The sequence below is a fragment of the Schistocerca serialis genome, chromosome 5 (assembly GCF_023864345.2).
Source record: "Schistocerca serialis cubense isolate TAMUIC-IGC-003099 chromosome 5, iqSchSeri2.2, whole genome shotgun sequence".
NCBI lineage: Eukaryota > Metazoa > Arthropoda > Insecta > Orthoptera > Acrididae > Schistocerca > Schistocerca serialis.
Window position 1 is genome coordinate 465,878,706 of NC_064642.1, and position 18,416 is coordinate 465,897,121.

The 18,416-nt window shown below is 44.3% G+C and overlaps 1 protein-coding gene across 1 annotated transcript in view; it reads left to right on the forward strand.

Moving 5' to 3' along the window:
* Positions 1-400: 400 nt before the first annotated feature.
* LOC126481998 (proton-coupled amino acid transporter 1-like) overlaps positions 401-18,416 on the forward strand; it is a 39,824-nt gene continuing 21,808 nt past the window's right edge. Inside the window, exons 1-6 of the mRNA XM_050105964.1 lie at positions 401-478; positions 7,177-7,324; positions 10,255-10,379; positions 11,882-11,966; positions 13,843-14,184; positions 16,421-16,599. Of these exons, the coding sequence (XP_049961921.1) occupies positions 438-478; positions 7,177-7,324; positions 10,255-10,379; positions 11,882-11,966; positions 13,843-14,184; positions 16,421-16,599 (920 nt within the window). The 5' untranslated portion in view covers positions 401-437. The remainder of the gene's footprint in view (positions 479-7,176; positions 7,325-10,254; positions 10,380-11,881; positions 11,967-13,842; positions 14,185-16,420; positions 16,600-18,416) is intronic.

Here is an 18,416-nt window from a genome sequence, read left to right on the forward strand (position 1 = left end):
GCGATCTGGACCACCACCTCTGAACGTCATGCTGTATGGTGGTAAAACATGCAATGTATGGTTTTCATGAGCAATAAAGTGCGGAAATGATGTTTGTTGATTTCTATTCCAATTTTCTGGAATTCTCGGAACCGAGGTGATGCAAAACATTTTTGGTGTGTATATAACTCTCGTCTTCTGTACAGTATCGCACCAACTTCAGAGATTATGCATGTGCAATGCAAAATGTAGTAAAACTTAGTCGTACTGACAGGTGATCAAACTCTACTTGTTTCATAACACAAAGCTGAGTTAGCGAATGAAGTTTGGTGAGCAAACGAGCAATTACTATCGCTATTTGATAAGTTACTCTTGTCAAGGGATTAAAAAAGTCCTTTTATTTTCTCTGCAGATCCGAAAACATTTGCAGCACTTCAGAGACGGAGAATGAGGAAGCGATGCTCCTGCCCAGTAGTGCTTCGAATAATCCGGACTTGTCGTGAGTATGCCTTACTGTGAAGTAATTTAATACTGATTCGCATTCAGGATGAATTTTAGATATTTCAAAGTTAATACAGATATTAGGTTCTGTATGTATCGTGTAGAACGACTCATGTCGTAACAGCTTTCGTAATTACTGCCATTAAAGCACTGCCCCCCAGGGGGTCCACAACTCTTTCGTGGATACGTGCGTGGCGAGCACGGGGCCCCGAGCCATTGCAGCCTTCTTTCTCTCCCGGGCTGCATTTCCTTTCCCTTCCCCCTCCTTTCCCCTCCATACCCCTTTCCCCTCGCCCTCTCCTCTCCCTCTATTGGTGTCCTTGCTTATGTTGGCCCCCGCTATCCTCCTGGGTCTGTTGGTTTTACACTCTGGCTTTGTTGCGTAATCATCTCCTCCTTTTGGCATTCCTTGGTCCCCCTCTGGGGTTTGACCTCCATTCCAAAATTTCTCTTTCCGTAGTGTGAGCCATTTGGGGAAGAGCACCTTACCTAGTGTCTCCAACGTGTGCCCTCCTAGTATATTCCACCTTTTCTTCTACGTCGTTGTCTGATGCTAGGGTGCATAGCCAGCACGGTAGCCAGCCCGTGTGGTGGGGTCGCTATGTACCCTTTTGGTTGAGCCCCCTGAACACACAGGGATCACACTTCTGATACCTGAGCTGTGACCACCTCATGCATGCCTTGGAGTGGTTGCTCGTCATCCTGGAGCATCGGAACTCCCGGCAATGGCCGCCGTGCCAGACGGCCCTTGCTGTGGCTGGGTGGCGCCCGTGAGGAGAGCCGCTGATCGGAGTGGGTGGTATCAGGGCGGACGCTATGCAGATGAAACGCATAAGGGTCCAAACCTCTGGCCGCTCTTCTGCGGCCGTCTCTCTGCGTGGTACTGATTCCTCAAGTGCTGCTTCTCTTGCCCCTTCGGCCTTCCCTTCCGTGGCTACCCCCTGGGAGGAGGGTCAGGCCCGTCGTCTAGGGGCAAAACCTTTCCCCCGTTATCTAGTTTGCACCAGGACTGATGGAGATACTTTCACCGGTGTCAAACCTTTATTCTTTGTGGAACACATTGAAGACAAGTTCGGCGAAGTGGACTCCCTGAGCAAGATGCGGTCGGGTTCATTACTGATAAAAACTGCTTCGGCTGCCCAATCTGCCGCCCTTCGTGCCTGTACCCATCTTGGCACAATTCCCGTGTCCATTACCCCTCACCAGTCTCTAAATATGGTACAAGGTGTAATTTTTCACAGAGACCTCATCCTTCAGACTGATGAGGAACTTCAGGACAATCTCGGACGGCGGGGTGTTCACTTTGTTCGGCGTGTTCAGAAGGGTCCTAAAGATAATCGTATTGATACTGGTGCCTTTATCCTGGCCTTTGAAGGGGATACCCTTCCTGAGAAAGTTAAGATTATGGTCTATCGCTGTGATGTGAAGCCGTACATCCCACCTCCTATGCGGTGTTTTAAGTGCTTGCGTTTTGGCCACATGTCTTCTCGCTGTACCCAGGACCCTCTCTGTCGTGACTGTGGACGTCCACTCCATGAGGGGAGTCCCTGTGTTCCCCCTCCTGTATGTGTAAATTGTCATGGTAGTCATTCTCCACGTTCAGCAGATTGCCCAGTCTATAAGAAAGAAAAAAAGATACAGGAGTATAAGTCTCTTGATCGTTTAAGCTACACAGAGGCCCGTAAGAAATATGCACGATTGCACCCTGTGTCCATGACATCTAGTTACGCCTTGGTTACATCTTCATCCCTTCCTCCCCCTTCCTTACCCCCGTCCCGGACCCCTCTCCTTCCCCCCTCCCCTGCGGCTCCCACACCTTCTCCTCTGGGCGCCGCTCCCCCTCCCCAGCCGGAGAAGTGTCCCACTCCTTCGGCGTCTGCCGGTCAAGGGCGCCTCTCCCGGGATGCCCCTTCCCGGCACCTTCCAGGTCAAAGGTCTGCTGCAGCGCGGCGACCGCGAGAGCCGCGGTCTATCGGCCCCCAGGTCGCCCGGTCTCTTTCTGTTCCTGATCTTGCTGCAGCTGGCTCCATTATGCCACACAGCCCTCCTCGATCTCAGCCTGAAAAGAAGAAGAAACATAAGTCCCGGGACAAAGAGCCTCTGGTGTCACCGGAGGTCCCTTCCCCGGCTTCACAACCGGATTCTGACCTGTCGTTTATGGATGTCGCCCCCCTCCTTGTCGGTGACAGGTGGGGACCCGGCGGTATGACTGGATTTAGCGTGTTCAGCCCTCATTTAAACCATCGTTCTGTGGTTCTCCAATGGAATTGTAATGGCTACTATCGTCACCTTCCGGAATTGAAATCCCTTCTTTCGTCCTACTCAGCAGCTTGTGTGGTTCTCCAGGAATCTCATTTTACTGATGCTCACTCACCGACCCTCCGTGGGTTCCGTGTTTTCTGTCGAAATCGGGTCGGACCCTTGCGGGCTTCTGGTGGCGTTTGTACGTTGGTCCGTACAGACATTGCTAGCACGTGGATTCCTCTCCAAACTACATTGGAAGCAGTTGCTGTTAGGGTCCACTTAGACTCTGCAGTCACAGTATGCAATCTTTATCTCCCTCCTGACAGGACTCTTACACCTGCTGCCTTAACCACCCTTCTTCAGCAACTTCCTCCTCCCTTCCTCCTCCTTGGGGATTTTAATGCTCATCATCCTTTGTGGGGCAGTGCCTTTCCATCTAGACGAGGTCTTCTTATCGACCAATTTATTGCAGACCACGACCTGTGCCTTCTTAATGATGGCTCCCCTACTCATTTCAGTGCTGGTCATGGTACCTTTTCTGCCATTGATCTTTCTCTTTCTTCTCCCTCTCTCCTCCCTTCATTACACTGGTCGCCACACGACGACCTTTGTGATAGTGACCATTTCCCGTTGATTATCACGCTCCCTTCCCGCTCCCCGATGGAGAGGTTACCTCGTTGGTCTTTCCACCGCGCCGATTGGCCTCTATATACTGCACAGGTCGAGTTTTCTCCCTCTTTGTCGGGTTGTATTGATGACGTCCTACGTGACGTGTCTGACGCGATTGTTCGCGCTGCTAACCTTGCTGTCCCGCGCTCATCTGGACAATTTCGTCGTCGGCAAGTCCTGTGGTGGAGTACGGCCATTGCCATTGCCATCCGTGATCGCCGTCGAGCTTTGCAACACTTTAAGAGGCACCCATCTGTAGCCAGCCTTTCTACCTTTAAGCGCCTTCGCGCTAAAGCCCGTTATTTAATCAAACAGAGCAAGCGGATATGTTGGGAACGATTCGTTTCTTCCCTTGGTTCCACTGTCCCTCTGTCACGGGTATGGGCTACACTTCGCTCTCTCCAAGGTTGCCATCGGCAGTCCACCCTCCCAGGCCTTCACCTCCCAGATGGCATTTGTACGGACCCATTAGTTCTCGCAGAACATCTTGCGACCCATTTTGCAGTGGCATCAGCGTCGGCCTCCTATCCAGCTGCTTTCCTTCATCAAAAACAGCAGGCTGAAGCTGTCACCTTATGTTTCACCACTTGTGAGTAAGAATCTTACAACGAACCTTTCACTGAATGGGAATTTCTTTCTGCTCTATCTGCTTCTCATGATACGGCTCCTGGCCCAGATTCCATTCATAACCAGCTGCTTCAACATCTCAGTGCTCCACAACGGCACCATCTTCTTCGGGTGTTTAACCGTATCTGGCTCCAGGGTGACTTCCCTTCTCAGTGGAGGGATAGCATTGTGGTTCCTGTCCTTAAGCCTGGTCAGAACCCCCTATCTGTTGACAGCTATTGGCCAATTAGTTTGACCAATGTTGGTTGTAAGTTACTTGAACGGCTGGTAGCCCGTCGGCTCACTTGGGTCCTCGAATCTCGGGATCTATTGTCCCCTTACCAGTGTGGCTTTCGAGAGGGACGATCTCCAATCGATCATTTGCTTCGCTTGGAATCCGCAGTTCGGCAGGCTTTTTCCCAGCGCCGCCATTTGGTTGCAGTGTTTTTTGACCTTCGCAAGGCATATGACACGGCCTGGCGCCATCACATCTTACTAACCCTTCATCAGTGGGGTCTTCGGGGCCCACTCCCGATTTTTATCCGCCAGTTCCTGATCCATCGGTCATTCAGAGTTCGAGTTGGTACTGCTTTTAGTTCTCCACGGACCCAGGAGACGGGCATCCCACAGGGTTCTGTCTTGAGTGTCCTTCTTTTCCTCATTGCTATCGATGGACTTGTGGCCTCTGTCGGTCCCTTGGTCGCCCCTGCCCTGTATGTGGATGATTTCTGCATTTGGGTTAGTTCCTCCTCGATGCCATCTGCAGAACGGCAGCTCCAGGTGGCTATACGGCGTGCCTCTGCATGGACCCTCTCCCACGGGTTTCAATTCTCTCCTTTAAAATCGCGGGTGGTCCACTTCTGTCGCCGTACTACGGTCCACCCTGATCCAGAGCTCTATCTCGCTGCACAAAGATTGCCTGTGGTTCCACAATTTCGTTTCCTAGGTCTTCTTTTCGACAACAAGCTCACTTGGCTGCCCCATATCAGACTCCTGAAGGTAGGATGTTTCCGTAAACTCAATGTCCTTCGCTTCCTTGCCCACTCCTCCTGGGGTGCGGACCGTTCCCTCCTCCTCCGTCTTTATCGTGCTCTAGTTCTGTCACGTTTGGACTATGGTTGTCAAGTTTATGGTTCAGCTGCTCCTTCCACGCTGCACGTGCTGGATCCAGTCCACCATCGTGGTATCCGTTTGGCCACCGGTGCCTTCCCTACTAGCCCTGTTGATAGTCTCCTGGTTGAAGCTGGGATCCCCCCCCTTTCTGTTCGGCGGTCCCAGCTTCTGGTGTCTTATGCCCTTACTATCCGTTCTTCTCCCGCTCATCCTTCCTATTCTATCCTATTCCCAGACCATGGGCGTCGCCCGCCTGACTCCCGCCCCCGGGCGGGTTTACCGGTTGGGCTGCGCCTTGCGTCTCTTACCCGTGATTTTTCGGCTTCCTTCTTTGTCCTGTCTTCCTCGCTCCCTCCCCTCCACCCCTCCTTGGTTAGTTCCTTGGACTCGAATTCGGATGGATCTCCGCCGCGGTCCGAAAGATTCCATCTCCCCGGTGGTGTTCCGTTCCTTTTTCCGCCAAATTTTATGGGAGTTTCGGGATGCTGTTGTTTTTTACACTGATGGTTCTAAATCTGCTGATCATGTTGGGTATGCCTTCACGTCCTTTGTTGGAACGGAAAATCATCTACTGCCACCCTCATGTGGGGTGTTTACTGCGGAATTGATGGCAATTTCCCGGGCCCTTACCTTTATTAAACAATCCCAACACAACCGCGTTTTGTTATGTACGGACTCGATGAGTGGCCTTCTTGCTATTGACCGGTGTTTTTCGCGCCATCCCTTGGTCTCTGCCATCCATGACCATCTCGCTGATCTTCACCATGCTGCTTGTTCCATTGACTTCCTATGGGTCCCGGGCCATGTGGGTATCTTGGGTAATGAGCTCGCTGATCGTTTGGCTGGGGGAGCAGTTACTTACCCCCCGTTTTCTGTAACCCCTCCTGCAGCGGATTTACGGCTTCACATCAAATCCCACTTTGCACAGTCATGGGCCAATTCTTGGGAGGCTACTCCACTGTCTAATAAACTTCGTGCCATTAAGGTGAATACAGGCCCATGGCGTTCTTCCTTTAGCCTCTCCCGCAAGGACTCGACCACACTGTGTCGTCTCCGCATTGGCCATACCAGGCTGACCCATGGTTTCCTTTTGCGTGATGAGCCACCCCCGCTATGTGGTTGTGGAGCCTTCCAGTCAGTGGCTCACATTTTGGTTGAATGCCCCCTTCTTTTGGCTCTGCGTGCTAAGTACAGACTCCCCCACACTTTACCTTTGATGTTGGCTGACGATTCCCGGATGGTCTCTCTGGTTCTAGGTTTCCTCCGGGAGAGTGGTTTTTATTCTCAGTTTTAAAGTTTTTAATCTCCCTCTGGTGTTGGGGCAGGGCGGTGAGTGTTTGAGTGTCTCCCACTGTAGGCAGTGTTCAGAGATTCCCGATTCACCTCCCTGACCGGAATCCTCTTTTCTTTCCCTTTTACTCTGTTTTCACCCCTTCTTTTTAAGGCTTGGTTAGTTTTTCTATTCCCATACGTACTTTCTGCATTATAGCAGTTGTACCTTTTAAGTCACAGGTGGTCTTGCCTATGCTGTTTCAGCATAGTGTTGGGTTCGTTCTCTTGCCAACTTCCCTCATTTGTTTTTACTAATGACAACGTGACTGCCCTTTTACGTTTCCCCTTTATCCGTTTTATTTTTCTGACTATACTGAGATGTCCCGTTAGCAGAATGGAGTCTATTTGAAACAAGGGACTGATGACCTTGCTGTTTGGTCCCTTTAACCTCAAACAACCAACCAACCATTAAAGCACTGATGCCAATGTACCTATACCACTGTAACAGCTATGAAGTTAAGCGCAGAGAATACCCAATATTATACCTGCCCAGAATCAAAACTTCGGTTCTATAATCAAAGAATTCAGCTCCTTACGTTAGCTGCAGTAAAGTAACGCGAAATTCACCTCCCAACAAGGAAGATCTTACAAAAGGGTTTTTAATATTTAAAATATTAAACCATTTGTGTTCGTTGACGAAATAACCATTATAACAGATTGTTAGAAACACATGAAGCTTTAAACACTCCTGGTAGCGTATTTGGTGTGGATTAAAATGATCGTTTCTTTTAGGAACTGGATGGTTTTCACGAATCTTACGAAAGCCTCCATGGGAACGGGCATACTTGCTATGCCGATGGCTATACGCAACGCTGGTTTGATAGGACTTCCCTTGTTTGCAGCTATAGCAGTTGTCTGTGTCTACTGCATCCATCTACTGGTACGTATGCTTCTGAATTTCTGTTAACATAGCATTCTGTCTGCACTGTATGCAAGAAGTATAGGGTCCTAAAATCCGACTGCGATCATAAAATTGCCTAAAGTAGATTACTAGGCAAAGAAGTACTTGGAAGTGTTGATGGAGAGCGCAAGAAGTGACAGCCAAAATAGGGTAAAAGTATCACCGTGTTTTAATACTCAAAATTGTGAAGTTAGATTGTGAATTTTATAATGCTGAGGAACAGGGATTGACTGAAAATTAAATCCAGATCAATCGGTCGATCAAACAATAGAACTGCGAGAAAGGCATCTGTTCTCAAAAAAATTTATTACGCTATTTGAGTCTGACACAAAATGATTGTGTTAAAGGTTGACCCCGAATGTAGCCGATTTGTTTAGAAATTGCGGTACCGGAGCTATAATCGTAACTACACAATAGATTATAACTGAATAAAACACATCGGACTTTGTTAAATCTGTTTGAAATCACAATGTGGCACACATAAAAAAAATTTTACTCGCATTAAATCTCTGAAGGTATGCTGATATTCTTGTCATAAATGCATTTTCACGAATACTGTGCTTGACTCTGAATATGTACTTACCGTCAAAACACCACTAATGGCTTACCTGAGTAATGGGCCTCTCGCCTGCTCTGCAACCTTGTTTATAAAATAATGAGCCGGCTGTCAATTAAATTTTACTCACCGTTTCCTCGATGTGCAATAGGAGACGGAATTTCATGAGTACTCAAATGTCACTCAGCACACAACTCGTGTTGTACAATGAGTGTGGAGTCAAATAAAACCATGAACGCAAATGAACTAATCTCATCGACAAGGAAATAACTCTATCGACACTTCAAGTTTTAACTGAGCTTCGTTAAGTCATAGCAGTAATGGCTTTCCACACTTCTCACACATCAACTAATTAGCAAAATGTCTTTAGGATCTGTCACTGCAGTGAAAGAACCATGGAACCTAATTACAAAAGGAACTTAAAGAAAATCCAAACCATAACCACTGTCATAACAATCAGTGTACTGAGTAATTATAAACATAATAAACCATGTTATCTCCAAACATTACCTCTTCTCATTGATCCAGTATTACAATCCTTCTGCTTACCATCTCTCTTTAAATAGAATATTACAAAAAATTGCTCCAAATAATGCTGCCTCCACTCCAGGGCAGACCAGCGTTCCGTCAGTTCTAAGCCAAGCGTCACCACACAGTTGCTATTTGTCCACTCTGATTCTACACTGACGAAGTAAAGCTAACCTCTCTAAAATATATAATTACAAAGGCTGTTAAAGTGATACTAGAAGGCTTGAGAAAATTTGTAAAACTTACGAACTAAATTCTGTTTGTGGCCCATGACATAAGCAGAACTATAATAGCAAATAAAGAGCCGCCTTTCAGTATCACCATAAAATTAGATCTCATTCGAATCTGATTGTACAGTAGGCGACTTCAGGTTGTAAGGCCTCCTGTTGGAAATAGGGATGAACTTTTTAAAACCGACACTGGTATTTTAGTTCTGAATAGCTGATATTTTTTGGTGCTTGTTCGGTCTCGGTTTTAATAGGTTTTGTTTTACTAATAAGAGCAGAAAACCGGAATGTCATTTAACCATAACAGCAGCGCAAAAATTTTTCGTTTCTAAATAAACCTTTCTTAAAATAAAGGTGCAATTCTTAAAATTTGCCTTGGTTTGGAATATGAAAATACGAAAACCGATCAGTGTTTTTGTTTTATAAACTGTCCTGACACTCTAAACGAGCTACACAATGGCATAAGAATTGGTACCGCATTGCTGAGACAATGTCCCTCTTGCGAAGCGATGTGGCTTAATGTACACGTGACAGCGCAGTGCTAAAGAGCTAACGCCCGCCTGGTTTAAATGGTAGTGTCTCGCTGTCTTCGCGGGATATCCACTGTATTTCTGAATGGCACAAACGCTAGTCTGGAAATACTTCTATGAAGTGGCATAGCAATGAAGTACGATGCGTTATTTGGTTTAACGTATTCGATTTGTCTCATTTCTGCAAAATAAGAGAAAGGAATTACCGTAACAGTAATCAATTACAAACTTAATTCTTCCATAGGTTACAATAAAAATAAAAAGTATCTGATCTGCTACCTGTGTCAACATAAAATGCCATAATCTGTTTGTAGCCCTTGAATACGGAGAAATTATCACCATCTCAGCTTTCACCCTTTAGCGTCGACTATTAATAATGCCCAAATAGTGGTATGATCACCGAATACATAATTATTTTTGAGCAGTTTCATAAAATTACCAACAGTAGGTATAAAGTGGGGATTCTTTTTTGCTGTGCTGAACCACTTGTCACTTCTAGAGAAAAGCAGCGATCAGTCGAGGGACTGTGTACTTCTACCTACCTATTTAAATTTGAGTCTATCTTGAAACTGAGACTCCCAGGTCTGACACAGAAAATAATGGAATAAAAACCGAAAATCGTTTATTTCAGAAACCGGTTATTTTGAGCGGTTTTAAGTCAAGTTAAACTAAGGTGGAATAAAACATAGTCGTAAACCGGTTATTTCAGCGATAACTGTCATCCTTAGTTCAAAAAGAAATAAAACCAACTTGTAAGAAATTATGACCTAGTCCATAGACTAAAATGTTAATACCGCAACGGGAAAACTTAAATGTCAATCAAATAAAACGTCAAAAGGTTGGTTATTTTAGGCGCAACCACTTCATACGAGAAGAGTGAACAACTAAAGATTAAAATGATTAAAGTGCCATAGGGGGTAATCGAAAATAACCGGATTGAATGTTAAGCGTTCTTTTTCGGTAGTGTTGCAATATATTAGTGCACTAGCACATTTACTTCACAGTAAAATTACGGCTATTAGTGGAATTGCGAACACCAACTAGGCAACAGAACCTTTTGTTAAATAGGTGCTGTCTTCCCGTACGCTCAGAAGAAGACTAATGGTTCCAGCCTTGGAATACGCCGACACTGCTGCTGCAGCTTGCAAGACCTCGAGGTCACCCGTCCTGCGGAGAATTGCTCCATTCGCCAGGTAAGTGAACTCAGCTGTCAAAATACTAAATTGAAATATACCTACATTTAAAGCGAAGTACCTCGGAAATATTTGGCTCCCGAGGCTGAAATCGCTGACGTGTTTATTAAGGTTTTGTAACGAAAATAAATGTACGGTGACAGTAGTTCGAATTATCTACGAAAAATCCACGGCAGATGTGCCACCATGAAGTAGTGGGTGTGATCCCTTCACCGCCTTGGCCTCGTGCGGCAGCCCGTGTTCATCTTGGATCTCATTCGCTTCCCAAAGACACTGCTACGAATTCGATCCATAGCTGTCAGTTTCTCTACCTTCGCGGTCAAATTAGCGATAGCACCTTCGTGTACACTGATGGCACAAAGGCGGACTGTAGCGTCGGGTGTGCCTTTGTCTTTGGCATCGACCATTTTCGGTATCGGCTTCCAGAACACTGCTAGATTTTCACAGCAGAGCTTTTCGCCCTCTATCAGACCAGCTAGTACATCCCGAGATACAGGCTTTTTAATTGTCACACGATCAGATTCTCTGTGCTCTTCAGAGCCTGTGTGTGCAGCACACAGTCGAAACCTTAGTGCAGTGGGTCCAAGAAAGCTTCCACTTGCTCTCTGTTAAGGGAGTCACCGTGATGTTAATGTGAGTTGCCGGTCACGTCGGTCCGACGCGAAATGAGGCTGCTGCCAAGGCTGCAGTCCTCCTACCTCGGCCTGATAAAGGTGTTCCAATGCTTCGGATGATCTCTGTGTGGCCGTCTGTAGGCAGACGGTGTCACTTTGGCGTCACCACTTGTCTTATCCTAACAGGGACAAGCTTATGGAAATGAAACCTGTCCCGACGGCTTAGCCAGCCTCTGTCTCGGCCGTCTCGTAGCGAGGACATCATTTTAGTTAGGTTGCGTATTGGGCACTGCCATTTTAGCCAGCGCCATTTGTTCCGTGGTGATCCTTTCACCACTTCGTGCTCATTATCAACCTTTGACGGTTCGCCGTTTCCTGATTCAATGCCCTTTTTTAATCTCTTCCTTTCCAGTGTGTTATCGGTAGTTTTAGAATACGAGGGACGGGCTACTGATAGCAATATGGTGAAAGACATTACATTTTTGGTTCTGGGCCTCCGCTGTCTCTACAGCGTGCTTCGTGGACCTTTCTCAAAGGGGACGTCCTTGCTTTTAGCTCTTTCCGTCCGGCGGCTGGGCTTGACATAGTCACTTGACTTTATTGATGTTCTATGGTCATGACCTGGGTGTTTGACCTCAGTTTTTTTTTGTGCCCTACAACAAAACAAAAAGATACTGCAGTACTGGATAACTCAATCTTTCCACTTAATTTGAGTTCCAGCTAATTCAGCTCCGCTACGTACGATCCAAGACAAACCTGTCCATTTGAACAGCAATTAGCTTGTTCGTGACGATTTGTTAGTATTTACTCGTAGTCTCAAAACATAAATTGAAACTTAGAAATAGCAAAGCAGAGCAGAAGTTTGATTAAAAATTTGTTATTTTCCAGAGGTTTCACGGAAGTCGTCTTACTGGTTTACATGATAGGAGTTTGCAGTGTCTACGTGCTGTTCGTTAAAGAAAACTTAAAACAGGTGAGTAGACAAGTAGATTGTCAAGAGATACCTGTTCAGATAAGTCTTTTTAGCAAGAAACTACATGACTTGTATCTGTTTTTAGTGTTAGCATAAAAATGAATAGCCGTTTGGGAGCGCTGAAGGAGGGATGGTTAACGAGAGAAGCAAAGTACTTCTAAACAATTTGACTGAAATGAACAGCAGCAGTCTATGATAAACAGCCCCATCATTCCCCCCAAAACACTCAGCACTTGTAGCCATAGTAATTAGCTACGTTAATCTATTTAACTAGGAAACCGAGGACTAAAGCTAACATTTCGTTCTGGTCGTGGTATCATCCCAGTCTCATTGGTTGAATGATGACTATTCGCATAATGATAGGCTTCGCTCCTGAGAAAAATTCATTGTGAAGTAATCCTGCAAATTGCCTTCAGGTTTCCCTATCATGAAATAACTTAAGAGCTATTAAAAGTTTCGTAACAATTTAATGGGAACTTCAAAGGATTTTAATAAGCAAATGTAACAAAATTTTGAAGTACTTGACAAAGTGCCTATTATTACTCAACGAAAACTTTGAAACCTATCTGAGTAAACTAGTGTCTGTGATAGAATATCGACGTGCTGGACTTGGGTACAGTAAAGTAATCTGAAGGATGGGGGTGGTGAAGTTTGGGTTTCCTCTCTTCAAGCAGGTTGAACGCTGCTAATCGTAAGGATTTTGCGTGAAAGTTTATTAAATGGGAAGCTCTTTTGGTCATTGTAACATTGAGATGTAAATACAGATAAAACGACGAGCCCGTAAATGTCCAAACCTGAATGGCGTCTGAGAACGAAGAAAATCAAGAGACTAAACTGCTATGGGAACTGTCTGCACCATGAAGTAACTAACAGCCTAATATCACAAAAATCGTAATGACCAAACAAGCCCTAAGACTTAAATGTGAACTATTAAGGAACAAATAATTTCACTCAAAAATAAGTGGCACAACAGCAGTAGGTTTCCGTATGGGAGAAGAAGATAGTAACAAAAATGTCTAGAAACAGAGGCAATGCTAAAGCAAAATGTTTCATCTATAAAAAATGAAACTAACTAGAATATCTGATTCAGCACAACTTCTTAAGAAACAGAGAAGACAGAATCCTAGTAATTAGTGCAAGCGTGGAAATTCTTAAATATCAGTGGAATCAATGATAGACCACGTGTTGCAGATGGTCAACAAATATGGTCTCTAGCGGATGATATTTACTCAAGACAGGATGAGTATATTACTGCGGGGCTAAGTTAAGCATTTGAAGAAAACTGGAGTAGCAATGACTGCTAGGCAATCAGTTTCTACAATACATTTAATGGTTCCTAAAGGCCAAGCAACCATAACTGATTTTATGTAATACTCAACTCACGCGAACTCACTGGACGACTGAAACTAATTTTTAATTTTCATTAACGGGCTATTGGTTATAGGAATTTCCTAATTTGTTTTGAGGAAATGTCTAATCTCACTAAAAGTTAAGTGTTAGAGCACTACTGATAAATGAAGCTACCTTAACACTGCCCTAGTCATTTGCATTTGCTCATTGTTCTGTGAGACATGACTGTCGGTACGATATAACTTTAAAGTTATGAAGTCTATAACGTTATAAATTACGAAATTATAACAATGGAAAAATTTAATGGCCTTCAAATAAGTATACCAAATCCGCTGAGGACTGTGACATTTCCCCGAAGATCCCAGAAAAATAGGGCTGATATAAAAGGAAATGGGATTTCTAAAACAAGTTAGACGCATCATGCTAGCATACAGTAAGTTCCTAATAAAACCACACTGTTTGAAACAAAACTAAATGTTTTAAGCATTTCATGTAGCGTAAACAATAACTAAAACTTACTTTACAGCTCATCGACGTGTCCTGCAAAGAAAATGAGTGGAGTTCAATTGATTATTTTCTGCATCTGGCGCTGGTTCTAATGGTTCTGGTTGCTATACCAAACCTGAGTAGCCTCAGCATCGTCTCTTCTATTGCAAACATAACAATGGTTGTTGGCGTGGTGATGTGTCTAGGCATCATCTGTTACCAAATATACGTTGACCAAGCTGCATCAGTGGAATACAAAAGGAAAACGGATACATGGACGAATGTAACAATATATAACGTTACAGTCGAAGCTTGGGCTGGTTGGGATAGAATACCGCTTTTCTTTGGGACCGCCGTCTTTGCACTCGAAGGAATAGGCGTGGTAAGTAGTCTCGATTTTGACGACTATTTTCAATTATAGTATATAATCACTCAATAATTTAGCAGCTTTTGTTCAAATCTAAAAACTGCATAAATTAGTCTACTGTTGCAACCGTAACAGCGGAACTGATTTGAGTGATAATCCTTGGTTTTCCAAAGTAGCCTCGCGAAAGCCTTTGTTTAAAGTAGTCCAAACTAATAAATCTCAATTTTCATATTAAATGAGACCACCAGTAGCAAATGAGTGTCGTTCGCTGACCGAGCTTTCTCGATAAAACATAAGTTGCTCCTTTTAAAATTCTGTAGTAATAGGGTGAAAGATAAAAAAAATCCAGTAACTTAAGCTATGTGAGACCTCAGTCTTGTGAAGTCATCAAACGCTTCCTTGAAGGCTACGCAGCAGACACACACATTGGAAGTAGCCCGTGATAGGGCAGTCCCGGGCTTCATATAATATGGATCAGTTCAACTGTTAATCTAGACAATGTAATAGGGCTTCGTTCATGCATGCTCGTTCATATGTGTAAGAGGAAAGAAACTGCCTCGTAAATTTAGTCTGTAATGGCTAAACACTGTAACCTAAAGGACATGCCGAGTCCTACATTTCCAATTCCCCGTACGTAAATATTTGTACTTCGTGTCGCTATTCTCACAAATCACATCCATTTTTGTATTCCTTTGCGAAACATTCTCAGCATCGCATAATATGAATAGTAAAAACTACTTGACTACCTGTCTAAAAAATTTCTCCTGTATTACCGCCATTAGAGAACAAAGTCTCCATACATAAATCTGTCGCCACACACACAATGCTAAAAGTTTAGAGTGTTAGAACTGGTTTTAATAAGATAGATGTATAATCCGAGAGTGCAGGCAAGGCTCCCGCTGTCAGAGGAACTTGAAAAACTGAGGTGTGTGCTTGTGAAACCATACTAGAATGATGTAACTGTTCAGACTGCCATAATCGTTATCTCAGTACTTCATACTCTGCCCGCAGCTGCGAGTGGGAAACTTAATCAGGTTCTATGGAAGCCCCGTGGACATGAAGAAAGGAAACACTTAAAAGTACCAACTATAGGTCACGCGGTCACCGTATAAAGAGACGGAAGTCAATGCCAATACAGCTGAAGAATCAGTAATGGTTAGTAACACCACAGCAGCCGTTAAATATGAATATTGATTTAGCCAATACCGAGTTTGCTTCAAAAGCTGTTGGGAGATTCCTGACTCCCCTCCCTGGCCAAGATCTTTCCTTCTCTCCTTTTTACTGTTTCTATCGTTTTTTAAATTTGGTTAGTCTCCTTTTACATTACGCACTTGTTATGTTCTAGCGGTTGAACGCTTTTGAATAGCAGGTGGTCTTCAGTGTACTGCATCAAAGGTGGGATATTTCCTGCCTCTAGCATAACCTTGGGGTTGCCCACTGGCAGACTTCCCTCCTTTTTTTCACCATTGACAACACGATTCCACTTTTACGTTTTTTAGCCTTTTACCATTTATCGTTATGACCCTTCTGATACGTAAATCCATCCGAATGGACCACCTTTGAAAAAGGGACTGATGACCTTGCTATTTGGTCCCTTCAACTCCAATCAACCAACCAACCAACGAAGATTACTTCAAAGTTCCCATTTTCATGTAACTTGTGTGGAAACTTTACTTCTAGCGGGCTGAGTGCTCTGCATGCATGTAGTTTTCATTGCGTAAACAGTTCTCCCACTTGAAACAATCTGATCTATAAAAAAGTAATTAAGCTAAATTCACCGCATCATTAAATGATCAGAATCGTGTGAGATTCCTGTATGTCTCCAATCCTATACGCTGGGTCAGACACGCGAAAGACAGATGTTCCTTAATTTAACGAACAGAACATATACGTTGCTTTTTCTCAAGAAAATTTTCAGTTATTCGGGAAATTAAAGGTATCCACGCGTCCATTTCAGGCCATAGAGCAGGCTGGCAAGCTAGTCATGACAAATACATAGCACTATTTTCTGGTTCCTGTTTAAGTATTCGCTAAGAAAAATACCAATGCGTAAAACAGTGAGCTATCCACTGGTGGACTACTTGGAACATCGTAACACCACTTTTTTCTATAATTACATTCAAAACTGTAGTCTAGTTTCCACAGCTAGAGAAATCTCCATCATCAAAGTTAGTATAGAAAGTGATGGAAGCATAAACTTACTAGATAATAGTGTTCTGTTTAGAGGTGACTAACTGCTCGTTGTTGACAGGTATTGACGCTCGAAAATCTGATGAAGGATCCTACTAATTTCCTGAAAGGCTGTGGCGTTCTGAATTTTGCTATGGCCATAATTACTATCCTGTACATTCTGATGGGCTCCTTGGGTTACTTGGCATACGGCGAGAAAACGAAAGGAAGCATCACACTGAACCTTCCACCAAATAACACGTGAGTAAATCTTCTTAAGCTTCGTAGATTTCAGTTCGAAGAGGGTCGGGGCGTGCATGGTGTATACCTACTGAAACATAACAATTGGAGAAAAGCTAAAGTTTTAGTGGTCCAAAGAGAAAATGCAGTAACAATATGTGGTATTCCACTACTGACGCAACATGTCTAGCGCAGGTCTAATTTGAAAGCTAGATAACGAGGGAACATATTGCAAACCACTTAGCCTAACATATTGCCTGTGATTCCGCAACAAGTTCATAATTTTACGTTGCATTACAATTTTCTGTATTTTCTTCGGCACTGAATCCAAGATATATAGAAGACACACCATTGTAAGCTATTAGAACACTAGCAGGATTAATTGGAAAGTATTAAGTTAATCAGACTTACAACCAGCGGCAGTTCCAGGAGTCTTGATACTGTTAAGAGAGAGAACATGGACTAACTTCGGGATTTGAACTAGTCTACCAATTTGTCTGCATTTCCCCGGTGTACTCACGCTAAAACTTAAATGGGCTGAACAGTGTTTCATATTAAACACACCTCCTAAATTGTTCTCCGGCGGCAAAGAATCGTGCAAAATGAAATTGCATAGTCCGACAGTACCTGAAAGACACAAACCACGAAAACCTCTTCCATCTTTAAGACGGATTTATAATTTTTGCATGAAGTGCAAAACTACTTGGAACCTATTTTCATCGCTGTCGACTAAATAGTGATAATCTTCACTATCTGAATGCATTCTGATAACTATTGTAGCGCAAAAAAGGAGTTTAAGTAGTGTTAAGAGGTTTGTCAGATGACGTCATAACATGAATATTTATTCCGCTTAGGTTTCCATTCTAGTGAAAATGGTCTTGAAACCAATGATAGCGAAAAAAAACACCGATGGGTTGAGCGACATAATCTAAAGTTGGTAGGTGTGTTTCGGATTTAGAGCTAGGAACTCCGCTGAAGAAAAACATAGTTCGCTTTAAATACACGTAACGGTCGTGAGCATTAGTTACCTTTGAGATTGGACGTGGTGAGCTGATGCTAGTTCAGAATGCCTTAAAGGCAACAGAGACGTCATCAAGAACACCCCATTGAGTCTGAACGAGGTCGTGCAATAGTGTCGCGTCCAGCAAGCGGTTCAGACGCTCAATGACACTCAAAAAAGCCCAGTCAGCCAACGTGGAGACGGCTAACTGGGAGTTTCAAAGAGTTATGGAACTCCCTGGGGAAATAATCGAACAAAGACAAGACCTGAATAGCTACGACCTTTAATTGCTCGTCTCGACAAAAATTGGATACTGACTTGAATGAAAGTACAGTACTTCTGATTGTAGAATCTCATGGTGGTACGCAGCTAAGTATGCGTGCGAGCAGAGCCAGAGCGAATACTTTGTCCAGGAACCGGGCCTGACCTACACGGACATCCATCCTGGACAAGTCTGCACTGAACACTCTCATGGGCTACGCTGCCTCCACCTTTTTACTGTGCAGCATGCCACGCCCCCTCTTCACGTTCGTGCTTACACACTGCCCTGCGGGGCGTCGTGTATAACTATATATGGTCACTGGCAACGCACTGCCGCGCCTCGCTGCTAGACACAAGAGCTCATGTGATACCTTGTAAGTCTGTGTAACATTCGCAGCCAGCTCCCAAACCAACACCCTTCCTGTGGCGTCTCGTTCGTACTCTGAGTACTTTCTAGAAACTTATTCGTTCTGGCTGCTGATCTGTCGCCTTCCAGACATGGCATTTCTCAAATATGCAACAATAGGGCTATTGCAAGCTGGATGTTCCTTCTGCGATAATGCAGAAGGACTTGGCA